We start from the raw sequence: 20,084 nt of genomic DNA, 5'->3' as shown, positions 1-20,084 counted from the left end.
TTTATAGCTATACAAGCCTACCTCAAGAAACAAGAAAAATCTCAAGTAAACAATCTAACCTTACACCTAAAGGAACTAGAGAAAGAAGAACAAACAAAACCCAAAGTTAGCAGAAGGAAAGAAATCATAAAGATCAGAGCGGAAATAAATGAAATAGAAACAAAGAAAACAATAGCAAAGATCAATAAAACTAAAAGCTGGTTCTTTAAGAAGATAAACAAAATTGATAAGCCATTAGCCAGACTCATCAAGAAAAAGAGGGAGAGGACTCAAATCAATAAAATTAGAAATGAAAAAGGAGAAGTTACAACAGACACCGCAGAAATACAAAGCATCCTAAGAGACTACTACAAGCAACTCTATGCCAATAAAATGGACAACCTGGAAGAAATGGACAAATTCTTAGAAAGGTATAACCTTCCAAGACTGAACCAGGAAGAAGCAGAAAATATGAACAGACCAATCACAAGTAATGAAATTGAAACTGTGATTAAAAATCTTCCAACAAACAAAAGTCCAGGACCAGATGGCTTCACAGGTGAATTCTATCAAACATTTAGAGAAGACCTAACACCCATCCTTCTCCAACTCTTCTAAAAAATTGCAGAGGAAGGAACACTCCCAAACTCATTCTATGAGGCCACCATCACCCTCATACCAAAACCAGACAAAGATACTACAAAAAAAGAAAATTACAGACCAATATCACTGATGAATAAAGATGCAAAAATCCTCAACAAAATACTAGCAAACAGAATCCAACAACACATTAAAAGGATCATACACCATGATCAAGTGGGATTTATCCCAGGGATGCAAGGATTCTTCAATATATGCAAATCAATCCATGTGATACACCATATTAACAAATTGAAGAATAAAAACCATATGATCATCTCAATAGATACAGAGAAAGCTTTTGACAAAATTCAATACCCATTTATGATAAAAACTCTCCAGAAAGTGGGCATAGAGTGAACCTACCTCAACATAATAAAGGCCATATACGACAAACCCACAGCAAACATCATTCTCAACAGTGAAAAACTGAAAGCATTTCCTCTAAGATCAGGAACAAGACAAGGATGTCCACTCTCACCACTATTATTCAACATAGTTTTGGAAGTCCTAGCCACAGCAATCAGAGAAGAAAAAGAAATAAAAGGAATACAAATTGGAAAAGAAGTAAAACTGTCACTGTTTGCAGATGACATGATACTATACATAGAGAATCCTTAAAATGCCACCAGAAAACTACTAGAGCTAATCAATGAGTTTGGTAAAGTTGCAGGGTACAAAATTAATGCACAGAAATCTCTTGCATTCCTATACACTAATGATGAAAAATCTGAAAGAGAAATTATGGAAACACTCCCATTTACCATTGCAACAAAAACAATAAAATACCTAGGTATAAACCTACCTAGGGAGACAAAAGACCTGTATGCAGAAAACTATAAGACACTGATGAAAGAAATTAAAGATGATATCAACAGATGGAGAGATACACCATGTTCTTGGATTGGAAGAATCAATATTGTGAAAATGACTATACTACCCAAAGCAATCTACAGATTCAATGCAATCCCTATCAAATTACCAATGGCATTTTTTACAGAACTAGAACAAATCATCTTAAAATTTGTATGGAGACACAAAAGACCCCGAATAGCCAAAGCAGTCTTGAGGGAAAAAAACGGAGCTGGAGGAATCAGACTCCCTGACTTCAGACTATACTACAAAGCTACAGTAATCAAGACAATATGGTACTGGCACAAAAACAGAAACAGAGATCAATGGAACAAGATAGAAAGCCCAGAGATAAACCCACGCACCTATGGTCAACTAATCTATGACAAAGGAGGCAAAGATATACAATGGAGAAAAGACAGTCTCTTCAATAAGTGGTGCTGGGAAAACTGGACAGCTACATGTAAAAGAATGAAATTAGAACATTCCCTAACACCATACACAAAAATAAACTCAAAATGGATTAGAGACCTAAATGTAAGACCGGACACTATAAAACTCTTAGAGGAAAACATAGGAAGAACACTCTGACATAAATCACAGCAAGATCTTTTTGGATCCACCTCCTAGAGTAATGGAATTAAAAACAAAAATAAACAAATGAGACCTAATGAAACTTCAAAGCTTTTGCACAGCAAAGGAAACCATAAACAAGACGAAAAGACAACCCTCAGAATGGGAGAAAATATTTGCAAATGAATCAACGGACAAAGGATTAATCTCCAAAATATATAAACAGCTCATTCAGCTCAATATTAAAGAAACAAACACTCCAATCCAAAAATGGGCAGAAGACCTAAATAGACATTTCTCCAAAGAAGACATACAGACGGCCACGAAGCACATGAAAAGATGCTCAACATCACTAATTATTAGAGAAATGCAAATCATAACTACAGTGAGGTATCACCTCACACCAATTAAAATGGGGATCATCAGAAAATCTACAAACAACAAATGCTGGAGAGGGTGTGGAGGAAAGGGAACCCTCTTGCACTGTTGGTGGGAATGTAAATTGATATAGCCACTATGGAGAACAGTATGGAGGTTCCTTAAAAAACTAAAAATAGAATTACCATATGATCCATCAATCCCACTACTGGGCATACACCCTGAGAAAACCATAATTCAAAAAGACACATGCACCCCAATGTTCATTGCAGCACTGTTTACAATAGCCAGGACATGGAAGCAACCTAAATGTCCACTGACAGACGAATGGATAAAGAAGATGTGGTATATATATGCAATGGAATATTACTCAGCCATAAAAAGGAACGAAATTGGGTCATTTGTAGAGATGTGGATGGACCTAGAGTCTGTCATACAGAGTGAAGTAAGTCAGAAAGAGAAAAACAAATATCGTATATTAACGCATGTATGTGGAACCTAGAAAAATGGTACAGATGAGCCTGTTTGCAGGGCAGAAGTTGAGACACATACGTAGAGAACAGACATATGGACACCAAGGGGGGAAAACTGCGGTGGGGTGGGGATGGTGGTATGCTGAATTGGGCGATTGGGATTGACATGTATACACTGATGTGTATAAAACTGATGACTAATAAGAACCTGCAGTGTAAAAAAACAAACAAACAACTAATACTAAAGTTTCATTGGGTTATTTATATGGAACTATGTTAATATAAATGTTTCAGACATTACATGAAATTTCTAAAAATCTTATATGTTCTGGTATAATGTTATAAGTCATAATTCTAGTTTTTACTTTAAAGTGTATATCTCAGAAATAAAAAAACAAACAAAAAACAACAGAATCAAGAAGAAACAGATAATTTAAACAGATTGAGCACTGTAAGTGAAATAGAATCTGTAAAAGAAAACAAAATAAAACTCCCTGCAAATAAAAGTCCAGGACCTGATGGCTTCACTAGGGAATTCTACCAAACATACAAAGAAAAAAACTTATACCTATCCTTCTCAAACTATGCCAAAAAATTGAAAAGGAGGGAAAACTCCCAGAGTCACTCCATGAAGCCACCATCACCCTGATACCAAAATCAGACAAAGACACTACAAAAAAAGAAAATTACAGGTCAATATATTTGATGAATATAGATGAAAAATGTATCAATGAAATGTGCCAGATTAACAAAAGGAAAGACAAAGCACATGAGCATCTCAATAGATGCAGAGAAAACATTTGAAAAAATTCAACATCCATTCATGATAAAAATTCTCACCAAAGTGGGTATAGAGGGAACATATCTCAACATAATAAAAGCCATTTGTGACAAACCTACAGCCAACATAATACTCAATGGTGAAAAGCTGAAAACCTTCCTGCTAAACTCAGGAACAAGACAAGGGTTCCCACTCTCACCATTTCTATTCAAAATAGTATTGGAAGTCCTAGCCACAGCAATCAGACAGGAAAAAGAAATAAAAAGTATCCAAATTGGAGGGAAAGAGATAAAACTGTCACTATTTACAGATGACATGATACTCTATATAGAGAATCCTAAAGTCTCCACACCAAAACTATTAGAACTAATAAATGAATTCAGCAAGGTAGCAGAATACAAGATTAATATACAGAAATCTGTTGCATTTCTTTACACTAACTATGAAATATCAGAAAGAAAATTTAAAAATCCTTTTTAAAATCACATAAAGAATACCTAGGAATAAACTTAACCAATGAGGTAAAAGACCTTTATACTAAAAACTATAAAACATTGTAAAGTAAACTGAAGATGATTCAAGGAAATGGAAAGATACCCCATGCTCTTGGATTGGAAGGAAGAGTATTATTAAACTGGCCATACTACCCAAAGCGATCTACAGATTTAATGCAATCCCTGTCAAAATACCCATGACATTTTTTTCACATAACTAGAACAAGTAAACCTAAAATTTATGTGGAACCACAAAAGACCCAGAATTGCCAAAGCAATCCTGAGGAAAAAGAACAAAGCTTGGAGGCATAACCCTTCCAGACTTCAGACTATACTACAAAGTTACAGTAGTCAAAATAGCTTGGTATTGGCACAAAGACAGACATATGGATCAATGGAACAGGATAGAGAAGCCAGAAATAAACCCAAACACTTATGATCAATTAATCTATGACAAAGGAGGCAAGAATACAATGCAGAAAAGACAATCTCTTCAAAAAGTGGTGTTGGGAAAGCTGGACAGCTACATGTAAATCATACCTTATAGAAAAATAAATTCAAAGTGGTTTAAAGAACTAAATGTAAGACATACCATAAAACTCATAGAAGATTACATAGGCAAAACATTCTCTGCCATAAATCGTAGCAAGATTTTCTTAGATCAGTCTCCCAAGGCAAAAGAAATAAAAGCAAAAATAAACAAATGGGACCTAATCAAAGTTAAAGCTTTTGCACATCAAAGGAAACCATCAACAAAAGAAAAAGACAACCTACAGAATGGGAGGAAATATTTGCAAATGATGTGACTGACAAGGGGTTAATATCCAAAATATACAAACAGCTCATACAATTCAATATTGAAAAAACAAACAACCCAGTGGGCAGAAAACCTAAATAGACATTTCTCCAAAAATGACATACAGATGTCCAACAGGCACATGAGAAGATGCTTAACACCACTAATTATTAGGGAAATACAAATCAAAACCATAATGATGTATCACCTCACACTGGTCAGACTGGCTATCATCAAAAAGTCTGCAAATAATAAATGCTGGAGAGGGTGTGGAGAAAAGGGAACCCGTCTATACTGTTGGTGGGAATGTAAATTGGTGTAGCCAGTATGGAAAACAGTACAGAGGTTCCTTAAGAACCTAAAAATAGAGTTACCATATGATCCAGCAATCCCTCTCCGGGGCATATATCTGGAAAAGATGAAAACTCTAATTCGAAAAGATATATGCACCCCATTGTTCATAGCAGCACTATTTACAATAACTAAGACATGGAAACAACCCAAGTGCCCACCAACACCTGATTGGCTTAAGAAGATGTGGTACAATGGACTATTACTCAGCCATAAAAAAGAATGAAATAATTCCATTTGTAGCAACATGGATGGACCTAGAGAATAGTATACTTAGTGAAGTCCAAGAAAGACAAATATTATATCACTTACATGTGAAATCTAAAAAATAATACAAATGGATCTACATATAAAATAGAAACAGACTCACAGACAGAGAAAACAAACTTATAGTTACCAAAGGGGAAAGGGAGGGGGGAAGGGATAAATGAGGAGTATGGCACTAACAAACTACTATACATAAAGTAGATAAGCAACAAGGATTTACTGTATAGTGCAGGGAACTATATTAAATATCTTGTATTAACCTGTAATGGAAAATAATCTGAAGAAATATGTAAGTGAATCACTTTGATGTACACCTGAAACTAACACAATATTCTAAATCAACTAAACTTCAATTAAAAAACAACAGATCACCACTTCTACAAAAGCATACAGCACAATCATAAAGTCAATTTTGTTTTAATAGCAGTTGTATTCAGTAGCATTTCTAAGAAACAAGATAACCTAGTAGTTATAAAGTTGGAGTCATGTGCCAGACTGCCTGGGTTTAACTCCTAGCTCTGCTAATGAACAAGTTATAAAACTGTGCTTCAGTTTTATCATCTCCAAAATAGATATAACAGTTATAATTATTATTATATATTTAAATGATTATATAATAACATGTAAATAATAATTATTATTATTAACTTGTAGGGATTTCATGAGAATTAAATGAACTAATACAGGGAAAGTGTTCAGAAGAGCATCAATAAACATGATTTCTACTATTCCCCGACATTACAAAGTGGGAGGACCATAGATGTACTTCCAAGTTTGAAATTCTTGCAGGGCAAGGAGTATTTGTAAATTTCTGCCATGAGTCCACATACTTACTTATTTTCTAGGGTATCAATCCTTCTCTTTGGAGGCCATGCAGAATACATCTCTCATTCTCATCTTTTCAGATGTAGCAAACATTAGCATTTTTAAAGCCATAGTGTTTTTCTGTTAATTATATGTAGACAAAAATACTGAGTAAAACTCGCCTGCAACACCTAAACTTAAATATCAAGAATGAAAATCACTATGCATGTGAAATAAAATGTAGGTTATAAATAATGTTTTACTGTAATTAATTCTTATGTGGTATTTTCTGTTTAAGCATGCTAATTTTTTTCTATTAAATACAGTAAGTGGTCTTACTTAATGCATTCACTCACATAGCAAGAATCTTGAAATAATGAATTATTTTAGAGTATTTTTCTAGCACTTTTTTTTTGTGGGAAAACTATCCTTGAATGTTCCATTTTGGGTATGTTCTACATTTATAAAATGGATCAAAATTAAAGGATGAAATCAATTATGAGAGACTCAGTTCTGATACACTAAATTAAAAAAAAGTTTGATATATTTTCATTAAGTGCAGGAAATGACAAAAAGTCCTCTGATTTCATGGAAGAAAAGAATATAGTCCTTTCCCAAGTCATTTCTATTCTTTTAAAGATCAAGATTTAAAATGTTCATTTGAAAGTTCTGTTTATGTAGTGGAAAGCTCTCAGGTTGACAATGAGAGCTTTGCTGAAATTTTTCAGGATATTGGTTAAAAACTGGGTTTGGCTTTATTTTACCCTCAGGATAGCCTGGACGCCGTGAGGTCTCTGACATACCAGTGACTAACATCCACTGCTCTTCATTACAGGGTGACAGTGGTGGGCCTCTGGTTTGTGAGCGGCCTGGAGGACAGTGGACATTATTTGGCTTAACTTCATGGGGCTCTGTCTGCTTTTCCAAAGTCCTGGGACCTGGAGTTTATAGCAACGTGACATACTTTTTAAAATGGATTGAAAGACAAATATACATCCACACCTTTTTCCTAAACTAATTCTAAAGACGATCAGAGACTTTTACCAGCGACACTCAGAGCAAATAGCCTTCTCGACAGTGGAGGACTTCCTGCAGAGAGCTGCGTGGAACACTTTCATGGACGGTAATGCTCTGCAGTGCACTGCCAATGTTCATGTTTGTCTTGGTCTAATTTTATGCAGCTTTTTTTTTTTTCAATTCTATTTTTCTCTTACATCAAGTTGAATGAAAATCTTTTAAAAACCAAAGCAAAACAGAGTTTGTTCTTTTGCCAGGAAGGCCTAACCTTGACTGTAACATGAAATGATCAACCCTGGAAAGAGAAGAGTGAGGGGACTAGGGTAACAGGTTAGAGAAAGTTCCCTCTTGTCCAATCACAGAAAGGACATTGAGATCCAGGCTGACTAATCTTTGCCAGCTTTTGTTTCTCAAGCACAAGAGCATAATGGCAAATTACAGTATTAACATCGGAGACTTGCTTTTGATTTATTAAAAGCCAAGATAATTGACATGCTTAAGTTATTTACTATTACTCTTCTAAAGTCTGCATAATTCTGAGAACTTATGAAAGACAGAGCATCCATTTAGGTAGCTGAAATAGCAAATCACATTGAGCACAAAGCTCTTTTGACATCAATATTAGCACTTGACATGCTTGGACTGCCCATTCTGAATTTAAATCAAGATTGTAATTTTATAGAAAAGTCTCCATAGAACCTTCCTAGAGCTGGGGTTTGTTCACTGTGTATCACTTAGCCAAGTGAGATTTCGACAACTAGGAAAATACCTGTGGGAAATATTTCATTCTGCCTATGTGACAATGAAGTTGAGATTAAACTTTGCTATAGGAGGATTTGCTTTAGAGTAGAGAGATGCAATTTTTTTTAAAGAAAATTAAATTGCACCCCACCCCTAATTAAGTATTTTCCAGTTTTCTTGTGTTTGTCCATAACAATAAAGTCACAGAAATGTATCTGAAAGCACAGTAAAACTTTGCACGGAGAAAAACATTTTGTAATTTTCCTTGAAAGATGTTTAATATCTGGTGTTGCCATTTCTTCCCATTGATAATTAAAACAAAAATTTAAAGATGCTTTTAAGCACTAGGCCACTTTACACACATCAATTTTGAGGTAATTAGTGGTTACAGTATTTTTTCCCCACAAAAAAGCTTCAAAACACAAATCTTCACATGCACCTACTTAAATTAGTCAGGCTTCCATTTTGCAACATCCAAATGCCTTTTGAACAAGTAGGATTCCCTCCACCAGCAACCTGGGCTGCCTCAGCATTCCCCAGAGACTACCTGCAATTTTATACGTGTCTTTTTTGTACTCTTTTCTATATGTGTGTGTGCGTAGGTGACATTCAAAAAGTTGTCTTGACACTTTCCACATTATTCATCTCTTGTTCTGTAGTTTATATAAACCTATTGAGAATGTAAAATCCGGCAACCAAATTGTGGTCACAACTGTATGAAAGTTTAAGAACATATGTCAGTTTTGTTATACTTATAGGTACATAATGTAACAACATATGCTCAACTTATGTTCAGTGAAATATATATATTGTACTTATTTTAAGTAACCCTTAATACAAATAAAATGGTATCTTTTCTTTTTATGGATATAAAACATGGAGCAAGCCCCAGAAAACGGTGCCTCCCACTATTATAGTTGGCACCCAGTTTCCCACCAATCAAAATTTTCTTGTCTTATATCTCACTCCCCCAGGAACATGCTTTTATTTTAGATGGAAGATGGCTCTTTGATTAGTCTGAAATGAGAGGTTGCTAGCAGTCTCCAATAACCCATTGAGGGTCCAAGGAAAACTTCAGCCCTGATAAGAAGGCAAGGATCTTTCATGTCTAGAGTACATTTTGGGAATCTGATCCAATTCTTTTATAAATCTTTTTGGGTAAAATTGTATCACACATGTATACTGTTAATTTTTTTTTTTTTTGGCTACTAGGAGCAGATTTGGGCTCCCCCAAATTTGGTGAAATACACTGAATACCGAAATGCAACAGACCACATCAGCTTGGGTAACTTTGTGTAAAAGAGTTATTGTAGATAAGACCCTTTAAAGGCTTCATACAGATCCCAAATCTCTTTTGCCTGAGGGCCAGAAGTGTTTCAGAATCCAGAATTTTAAAAAATTTAAAAAGCATAATATTACAACGTTTAGCACCCAGTAATAAAATCTACTAATATTTTCATAGCAAAATATATGAATAATTACGTTAAATAAATAAATAGCCTTACATCTGTTTAAGACATTGAATTTGTGCCTAATTTATGAAAACTTTTTCAGTTTTCAGAGTTCTTGAGATTGTGGAATTGTGGATAAGAGATTGTAGACCCATAACATGAAGACTCAAGACTTTCCTCTACTCATGTGTACAGATACTTTACATCCTGGAGATTGACCTTTTCTCTTAGTCTTTTGGACTCACTCTTTTTATCCTTAGATTCTAATCTTTTACTTGCAAGTGAATATATCTCTAAATTTTTATTTATCGGAAGATGATGATCTCAAGGAATGAATGCCAGCTTCTATGAGGATCACTGACTCTTCCATGTAAGAAAAGGTCAAAACAATATTCTGGTAAAAGGTGTGCTTTGGGATTTTCCTTCTAAGCTCTGGTACCAATTACTGTTGGATTTGGTGAGTATCTATAGGAGCAATGACAGCTTTTTGTATATGTTATTTATTAAACAGTTTATTTTAAAAAAATCATAAGAAAGAAGAAAGCTACCTCCATTAGCCATATGGGATTTTGAATATTCTAGAAACCAGTCTGTATAAAAGACCATTTGCAATAACATCAGAAGGCTACAAAAAATGTCAGACCAGGACAGTAGGTAGCAGGTAGAAGATTAAGCCCTGAGCATAATACTTGAATAGTCATTAAGAAGAGCTTCATATAGACATGGAACATTAGCATGGAAATTTCATGAAGGAAATTCCGGGTGGCCGACAATTTTCAGAAGGACAGATATAGACTTTTAAAAGAACTCAACAAGAATATATAATCTTAAAATAATACCTGGCAGTTTTGGTAGAAACTAGTTTCTTTGTTCCAACTAAAACCAGCATACATGATTTGCAACAGCAATTAACTTTATATAGACATTCTTGTCCTAAAATGTATTAAAAAAACAAATCTAAGAACCTCATGGAATCCTCCTGAGAACCACCTGTATTACTGTCAGTTCCATAATATCTCATTTTTAGAGGTGGCAACAGCAGAAAAGTTGTAGGGTACTGTAAAGACTATAAACCCTCAAATGATCTCCTGAAGACTGTTCTGAAATTGATTGTCTCATTTTGATTAGGCAATTGTCAGTTTTAGAATACGGGAAATTGACAAAGGGCCCCTAGACTCAGCTGATTTTGTATTCCTTACCTATGGCCTCTGTTTCCCAACTGAAAACATCTGCACAGAGTTACACCTCATAAAAAGTCTTCTGTTGACAGGAAGCAGAGAGAAGAACACATCTCCATGGAACCCTGGCATCCCTGCTGCCCGTTACCAGTGAAGCCTTCCACCTCAGGAGAACACTGAAATGAGCAGATAGTAAAATAAATATATGTCTCAAATGAATTCCCTCGAAAATATCTGCATTTCTAGAACAATTAAAATGCTTTTACAAAATCCAAAAAGTTTCCTAAAAGCATTTGATTCTGAATTAAATATTTCACTTCTTTAAACTCTGTTCAGGTCAAACTCTAACCTCCTTCACAAATGTCTACAAACATACAGTAAAGGTCATCACATTGGCTTCTCCAAGCCCAGTAAAATGTTCTTGTCCCCTTAAGGAAAAATCCAAGTCATGCTGGTTTGGTAGAGGAGCCTCTTCAAAGGCGCTCTTCCAAACTTGAAGGACTACTTGCAACTCCAAGGAGGGTATTCTGCTTTTTTAATCCTTTGAGGGTCCAGCCATCCCTGAGGCCTTATTTTCAGAGTAGTCTGAGTCTAAAGCAGTTTCACATACAGATAAATTTCCTTGCTCAGCAGCACAAGAAGTTGCCGACATCACTGCAAAGACAGCAGAAGGGTCAGAAATGGGTATTCTCTCTGACTTAACAGCTGAGTGGTCAGAATACTTAGATGTCAACTGATCCATCTTTCCAGCCCCTTTCCACTTCTTGAGAGCTTCAGTCCTCTCCTCTGCAGGCAGTCTGTCAAAGTGTTTTGCCCTCAGAACTGGAGATGGGAACAGGGATCCCTGAAGAACTCTGTATATAAACCTAGGTTACAAAAAGCATCACAGAATTACATTCACCTCAGATGCATTATGGGACACAAAAAATACTCACCAATTAGAAAAAGTAGAAGGGTCTGATGACCCTTCTTGAGGTAAAGGGGGAGAATAAGTGAATTATAAAATGGAAATAATAACAATATTAAATTAATATTTGTAAAGCACTGAGAAAATAATGAGTTCCTGATTGTCAAATAAATAAAAAATAAAACCTGTAAAAGTAGAGATACCAATAGTGCTACAGCCTTAATGTTAAGTTAAATGAGATAATACATACAAAGCAGGCCAAGCATTGGCACACAGTAAGTGAGTATTTTTTTAAATGCTAGCTATTAGTTTCCTATGGCTATTGCAGCAAATTACCACAAACTTGTCCCTTTCAGTCCAAGCTGATAGTATTTTTGCTGCTATAGCATTCACAAAAACCTTGTGAGTCTCCAATGTATGTCATGGGTATTTACACCATTAGATAAGAGGGTCCTCCACAGATCTTTCCTGTATATCTCATCTCCTTCCTTGGTGACTGCTGAGATGGTTGAGAGGATCTATGAGTCACACACCTAATCTCTTCAGCACTAGCAAAGGCTGTCCAGCCACACTCTGGGCCTTTTCTCCAGAGCATACGCCCAACAGCCAATCTCCTAATTTTAGCAAATTTGAAATCTGGATAGGCTGAGAATTTTCTAAATCTAGTTCCTTTGGGCTTAATAGTACTTCCCTCAGTCTCTTTTCTCTCACATTTTTCTATAAGCGGCAAGAAGAAACCAGACCAAACCTTCAAAAATTTGCTTAGAAAACTCCTCAGCTAAACATCCAAGTTCATCACTTACAAATTCTGCTTTCCACATAACAGTAGAACACAATTCAGCTAAGTTTTTTGCCACTATATTGCAAAGATCCCCTTTCCTCCAATTTCCAATAACATGCTTCTCCTTTCCTTCTGAGACCTCACCAGCAGTGCCTTTAATGTTCATATTTCTAGCAACATTCTATTTATGACCATTTATGTGTTTTCCAAGATGATATGGCTCTCTCTGCCCATGCTTCCTCCTTGCTTCTGAATTTTCACCAGCAGGCACTGTAATGTCCATACTTCTATTGACAGTCTGTTTAAGGGAGTCTAGTATGTTTCTATTATGTGCCTCAAAATTCTTCCAGGCTCTGCCCATTATCTAATTTCAAAGTCTATTTCACATTTTTAGGTATTTGTTACAGCAGCACCCACCTTTCTGATACCAAAGTCTGTATTAGTTTCCTATAGCTGCTGTAACAAATTACCATAAATGTGCTGGCTTAGAATAACAAAACCTTATTCTCTCACAGTTCTGAAGGCCAAGAATTCTGAAATCAGTTTCACTGAAACAAAATCAAGGTGTTGGAAAGGCCATGCTCCCTCTGGAGGCTCTAGGGGAGAACTCACTCCTTGCCCCTTCTGGTTTCTGGTGGCTGCAGGCATTCCTTGGCTTGTGACCAAGAGATCTCTGCTACCATGGTCAAAGTGATTTCTCCTTTCCTGTCAGTGTCAAATCTCACCCTGCTTCTCTCTGATAAAGACACTTGTGAGGGCATTTAGGGCCCAGCCAGATAATCTCCCCATCTCAAGATCCTTAATCACATCTGCAAATTCCTTTTTTCGCTAAATAAATAAAACATTCACCAGGTTCCAGGGATTAGGACACGGATGTATTTTAGGGGGTCAGTTTTTTCAGCTCACCACGACAATATGAGATAAAATTGTACCATTAATGCTCTTGAAGAAAAATTTCAGGCTATAACTTAAAAGTAATTGTTTCTTCATAAATTCTAAAAGTTCATCTTGTCAGTTTTTAATCTGAAAGCTGGTAATAACAGTGAACACTACAGAACCATCTCAGTTTACCAGTGATATTAAGTATACAACTGTAACCACCACAGAATGACTCAGGTGGGTTTTTCTTATGCATTTCTAGAATGGATGTCTTTCAGCAACAAAGGGTTTGTGCCCATTGTGCCTTATGATTGTGTTACAGACTGGGGTTGGCAAACTTTTGTCCAATGGACCAGACAGTAATATCTCAGGCTTTGTGAGCCAAATAGTCTCTGTTGGAACTGTTCAACTCTGCTGTTGTAGTGCAAAAGCAGCCATAGACAATACTTAAATTAGTGAGTATGTCTATGTCCCAATAAAACTTTACAAAAACAGGCAGTGGGTCAGATTTGGCCTGTGAGCCAATTTGTCAACCCTGTTAGAGAATAATATTGAATCACCATTTGACGCTCATATCATGTTTAAAAAGGTAGAACAGCTATTTGCTATAGTGTTTTCAGCTAAACAGATAGATTTTATAAAACTATAAAGGGGAAGAGCTCTGAAGAGTTCAAGAAATCTATAAATTAGAAACCCATGCATACTTCTTAGCCATTTCCATCCCATACGGTATGAGAAATCAAGTTAAACTAAAATGGGAAAGTAACTGAAGTCAGAGAAGGGAGGTAAGTTTTCAGTGTTTATAGATCGTAGCAGAGATACGTGTCCCTCAGTACCCATTCTTCTTTTTAGAAGTCCCCAGATTTTAGCCACTCAGAGTCTACATACCCAGGTTCTAGTTAATGGGATATGAGCAAGGATGTGTACCACATCTGGGTCATGACAATATAAAAAAGAATAAAAAAGAAGAAAGATGGAAAGCTGCATGCCTTCCATCTTCTCTTTCTCCCTCCTGCAGGCGGAGATGCAGGGATGCAGGGACCCAGGACCTGGATGTGCTGGTGGTGAGTCATCTTTAGTCACGCAGATGAGGGCAACGCCCTTGGGAGATGGCAGAAGAAAAAGAGGAAAGGAAAGGATCTAGGTCCTCAAATACCTTTGTGAAGCAAAGCTGTCCTATCCCTGTGGACTATCAACCAGACTAGAATTTTCCTTGAGAGAGAAATAAATTTTTTCATTTGCTTAAGCCACTTCTGTTCCCTGGCAAAAGAGTTAAAACCAATATTTTAACTAGTACACAGACTGACTTTTCCACTACTAAACAGGATGGTCTACTGTCTATTCTTAGCAGTCGCTTGACGAATTCTAAGCCTATGACTTCACTTACTCTCTTGATGATAAAATAAACACCATACCTGGGCAGAAGAGCAACACAGGTTGTGAGAACACAAACTAAGTAGAACACTGGATCCAGCATGTGCTCCTGCATAATCCAATAGGGGTTGGATGGTGGGTTGCAAGTTACACACATGGCTCCAAAAACCAAGGCAAAGAAAAAATAAGACAAGATGCTCCCAACGATGACCAGCATGTGGATCCAAGTCTGCAAGATAAGAAAAGCAGGGGAGATGAACACGCTCTGATAATTTTGCAGCCTGGCAAAATCTGCTCTGTTGAAGAGACATCACATTCCAAGCAGTGGGTGAATGGTGTAACAAACCTTAGCGAACAAAACACAAAATATTGAAGCGAGAAGGCAAGAGCACCTTTTGTGAATAGCTCATATCAGTGTTTAAGTTCTATAAAACTATGTCAAACACCAAAAAGTAACTCTGGTGCCTAGTTTACTTTGTATTGTCCATGCACCATGAGGTGTTAGGATTTTCTCCTTATTTTTCCATATAGTCACTTACTGGTCTATTTCTTCTTTAAGATAATAGCTTAATCCAGTAAACCTCAAACTTTATCCATTTAAGTAGGTGGTAGACATTACTGTTGCTCACCAATATTCTCATTCTCTTCCTCTAATAAGCATTTGGGAGGATTGCATTTCCCTACCCCCTTGAAATTAAGCATGGCCACATGTCTTGCTTTGACCAATGAAACGTGAATGGAAGGGATGTGCAAAACTTTCTGGTTAGAAGGATGGAAGAGCTGGTGTGCAATTTTCCATACTGTCTCCTTTCCTTCCACGTTTGACCAAGAAGTTCTTCTTGGGGATAATTCCAGGTGGTACAGCTACGAGACACAGCTTGGGTCACTGAGCCACCCCTCAGAGGATAATTTCTCTAAAGCTGTCTGGAACCTTAGTAACTTTACATGAGCAAGAAATAAATCTCTGTGTATCACACTATAACCTATCCACCTTCATATCTACATAGAGCTTGCATTTTTTAAAAAATATTTTTCTGTAAACTGGCTATCTAATTAAGTAAATTTATTTAGAAAGAAAAGCAGATCACTACCTTAAATGTAATATCAGCATTACCTGTCATAACAGTGATGAGTCTGGGGTCTGATCTGTCTTTGTTACAAAGGGAAATTAGCAAGAGTTATTGCGATAAAAAGTAACAGCCCCAAACAGAATTCTTCTCTGACATAATCTGAAGTATGAGAGAATCACCTTCATGTTATGCAGTAGTCAGTGTTATTTAGTGCAGTGTACAGTCCCACCTAAAATCATTGTGTATACCATGGTGGTATATATTACTCTTTCGGGGGAAGACTGCTTTTATTAATCATTTTTACTTTCTAGGGCTATAATTCTCAAACAAGACCCAATATTCTCCGTTTTCCTCTTAACCTTGCAAAGTATTTCCCCAGGGTAGATAGCTTCACAAGAGTCACAAAGACTGCTCATATTTTATAAAGATACATAAAATGCTCAGAAAATGTTGGCCCAGTTTTCTTCTCAAATGTTCTTCCTTCCCACTGAGCCCTGAATTTTTTTTCCTTTAAGAAGCACTTTTGGCAAGTGAGATGTGACTTGATGGAGTTGACTCGTTTAAATAAATGGATGCAGGTAAAGTCAAGGGACGCTGGGTAAAAACTGACAGGGAGGTGGGAGAGGTGGCAAAGGGATGGTGAGCAAAAGTGTGAAGGAAACCAATTCATATTCTCAGAATGACTGACTCCTACTGACAATAGACCTTCAGAGGCCATGAGCTTTAGCCTCCCCTGGTGTGAGAAACAATTCTTTACTGATGCATCCTTTACAGAGTAGTCACTGTTCTCGGCATCTAGCTTTCACTCCCCTTCTCTTAGTGAAGACACCCAGCATTATGCACAGTCTTGGTAAAATATTCCTCCTCTCGCCAAAGCCTATGGCTGGAGCTAAGGAAACAGAATTCTGTCACCAGGGACTGAACCTGGAGCACAATGAATGAGGCAAGAGCAGAGAGAAAATGACTGGGGCCAATTCAGACCAGAGTACCAGCCTGGTAAGCCTGTCCATTAGTTTCTGTTCCCTGGATCTCTGGAGCCACTCTGGATCCTCAGGATGTTTTTCTGTTTGTTTGTTTTACCGTGATTTTCAATATATTTTGAATAACTTTTCCATTTACTCAGGTTAGTCAAAATAGATTGCCGTTGCTCATAACCACTGAACCCAAACTGACACTTGACATGTTAGAGCCTTTGGAACACTAATCAATGTCAGAACTTAAGACACTTCCTTAGGCAGTAGCAAAAGTACCTACATAATTGCTTAAAAATGAAATTCAACAGATATTCAAACAACCCCAAATATTTTAGTTCTAGAATTCTCTTTACTCTTCCCATCTAGTATTTGCAGATATTAACCTTTTACAACACTTTAGGCTTGTAAGGTTTGGTTATAGCAGGTTATAAGCAAAGCAGGTGATGTCAAAAATATTCAGCCCTACTTAAGAAATTATAAATAATCTCAGTCTATAACTTTGTATAACATTTAAAACTATAACCCCATTCAGCTATTTCCTGTTTGCAACGCATCACCACCAACATGTTACATATACCCCAAACACTGGTTAGTCATTTAATCACTCATGTATTCATTCAGATATTTTTTGAGCACAAACTGTGTGCCAGTCTTGTCCTAGATACTGGTATACAGTGGTGAACAAAATAAACATGGACCCTGTCCTCAAAGAGATTATAGTCTAATGTAGAAGAGAAACACCAATAGTATAATCACATAATTAAATGAAGAATTATAAGTTATTATTAGGACTATGAATAAAAACAAGAGGATGGTGTGAAAAAATGGATGGTTAGGGAAGGGCTCTTGGGAGAAGCAGCACTTTTGCTGAAACCTAAAATAACATTTGAGCTGGGTAAAGCACAGCGATCTGAAAGCGGACTAGGAACGCTCCCATCAGAAGGTATGGTCAATGCTAAGGCAGTTTACTTGCCAGACATGGGTGGGATGTTCTTCACTTGCAGAAAAAGGTTTAAAGTAAAGCTCTCTTTATCTGAATCCTTCATATTAGCTTTGCTGCAGAGATACCCTGCAATCATTTTGATGAAAAGACTTCACTTTATCATTAAGCTGGCAACTAAGTTCAAAAAGACCTAGTTGTAAATGAAATGAATGGTAAAAATTCTGGAGGGAGGGCTTCCCCTGGTGGTGCAGTGGTTGAGAATCCGCCTGCCAATGCAGGGGACACGGGTTCGAGCCCTGGTCTGGGAAGATCCCACATGCCGCGGAGCAACTGGGCCCGTGAGCCACAACTACTGAGCCTGTGCGTCTGGAGCCTGTGCTCCGCAACGAGAGGCCGCGATAGTGAGAGGCCCGCGCACCGTGATGAAGAGTGGCCCCCGCTTGCCGCAACTAGAGAAAGCCCTCGCACAGAAACGAAGACCCAACAAGCCAAAAATAAATTAAATAAATAAATAAATTTAAAAAAAAATTCTGAAGGGAGAAAAAGATAATTTTCTTTTTTTTTGTATTATGAGAAAAGCATCAAATCATCACTTACAAAAGTCAGTATACCAGGATTATGGCATTACACCTGTTTTCCTTTTAGTTGAAAGGCAACAGCTTGGTCTTGAAGGATGCTGTCCGTAGAAGTGTAATTGTTTCTCCAGCCTGACTCACCTCCACTAACCATCCACACCGTGGATACCACCAAGGGGACCAGGCAGGTGTTCTCCACTCTCCCTGGCTGCACATCAACCTCGGCATAACAGCACTCAACGATCCACAAGAGTGGTCGTGGATCACCCTTCTTCCTTGGAGTCATTACTCTTCTTATGACCACTTGTCTTCTAGGCATGAAGACAATTCCCCCAATGACAGTTTCAGGCTACTTCAGAGGCAGGAAAACTACTCACCAAACTCTTGCTTTCAATTACCAGATGGAGGAGAATGATGAACAGAGCAGCTGTGTTCAGGGGGTTTCCAAATGTAAAGATGTCAATGTCTGAGCCCTGGTAGGTCTACAAAGAGAGAATAAAAGTTGGTGATCTTGGAGAGCTGTGCACCCTCAGTGGCACAGTATCATCAGTTTCATCACTCTATTCCACGACCCAAGTGAGGACTGAGTCCCTTTCTTCAGTGTTCCTGATAACTGATCATTTAGGATAAACTTGAACATTTTTAGAAAAAGAGACTGACTCTCTCCCAGACAGGCCATCTAAATTTTGAACTTTTTGGTTGGAATTCCTCTTTATTCTGAATCATAATTCATTTTCCTTGATCCTTTTACTTATACTTCCAACTCTTTGAGGTATAGAGAAAGATCAAATATGTTCCACTTAACAGAGCTGAAAATCTTTGAAGCAGGTACTATGGCTAACCTGAGTTTATACCTCGGTTAAGTAAATATCCACCCCTCTCATACGCATATGTCTTCAAAGTCCTTAAAGGATTCCGCAAATGACACAATTTTCTGATCTTTTACAATTCTAGTCATTCTCTTCTAAATACACTCCAGATTGCCTTATCTATATACCTCTTGAAATGCAGTATACCTAGAATATTCTAGCTGGGTAAATTCAAGTAATTTTATTTGAATAAAGAATGAAAATTGTTAACTTAGAGACTATTACCTTTTCCCTTTTTATTACTGAACTTTTGTTAACCATCCATGATCATATTAGTGTTTTCTTCCAGGGAGGGGGGTGTGTGAATGGGCAACTACATCATGCTGCTTTGTGCTTGGTGTTAGCCTAAATTTTTAAATTCATTTACACATTCTCTGCTTAGTCACATTTCTTCCATTCTTTACCTGTATAACAATTTTTTTTTTTTTTTTTTTTTTTTTTTTAGTTTTGGGGAGCCTACTTAAATTTAATACTCTGAATGTCATCCTGGTAGAATTAGCCCAGCACTCACTAATAACAGCTTTCATATTCTGACTTTGCCTCTCTGATTCTGACTCATTTAATTATAAGCCAGGCTTTCAACTTTAAAGTCATTGATGAAAACGATCAAGCAGTACAGGGCTAAAAAAGAGACCCAAGAGGACTCAGCTAAGCACTTCTCTCCAAATTTAACCCATTACCTAACATATTTGGGAGGAGTGTTATAATTTAGTCAGTAAATAATCAACTTGATTATATGAGCAAACTACCCTAATATACCCATTCTATATGCTGATACTGGTGACAGAGTACAAAGAAGTACCATTGATTAACAACAAATCCTTTGAGTGAACAAGGACTTACATAGTAAGGCACAAAGAAGCAGACCAGGCTTTGATAAAAGGCATCCAGCAAGGTGATCCAGAAGGTGAGTGGTAAGTATGCCTGAAAATGAAACA

At 37.0% G+C, this 20,084-nt stretch overlaps 2 protein-coding genes across 5 annotated transcripts in view; one reads left to right on the top strand and one right to left on the bottom strand.

The window, feature by feature from the left end:
* CORIN (corin, serine peptidase) overlaps positions 1–7,458 on the top strand; it is a 286,147-nt gene extending 278,689 nt beyond the window's left edge. The window contains exon 22 of the mRNA XM_061191367.1: positions 7,223–7,458. Coding sequence (XP_061047350.1) covers positions 7,223–7,405 — 183 coding nt within the window. The 3' untranslated portion in view covers positions 7,406–7,458. The remainder of the gene's footprint in view (positions 1–7,222) is intronic.
* Positions 7,459–10,149: 2,691 nt separating this feature from the next.
* ATP10D (ATPase phospholipid transporting 10D (putative)) overlaps positions 10,150–20,084 on the bottom strand; it is a 139,657-nt gene continuing 129,722 nt past the window's right edge. For all 4 annotated transcript variants that reach the window (XM_061192235.1, XM_061192238.1, XM_061192236.1 and 1 more), the window contains 4 exons: positions 19,990–20,070; positions 18,655–18,759; positions 14,757–14,944; positions 10,150–11,640 (listed from right to left, as the gene is read on the bottom strand). In XM_061192235.1, the coding sequence (XP_061048218.1) occupies positions 11,310–11,640; positions 14,757–14,944; positions 18,655–18,759; positions 19,990–20,070 (705 nt within the window). In that variant the 3' untranslated portion in view covers positions 10,150–11,309. The remainder of the gene's footprint in view (positions 11,641–14,756; positions 14,945–18,654; positions 18,760–19,989; positions 20,071–20,084) is intronic.

Source organism: Eubalaena glacialis, chromosome 5 (genome assembly GCF_028564815.1).
Source record: "Eubalaena glacialis isolate mEubGla1 chromosome 5, mEubGla1.1.hap2.+ XY, whole genome shotgun sequence".
Lineage (NCBI taxonomy): Eukaryota > Metazoa > Chordata > Mammalia > Artiodactyla > Balaenidae > Eubalaena > Eubalaena glacialis.
The sequence above is the reverse complement of the archived record's forward strand: the minus strand, read 5'-3'. Positions and strand labels throughout refer to the sequence as shown.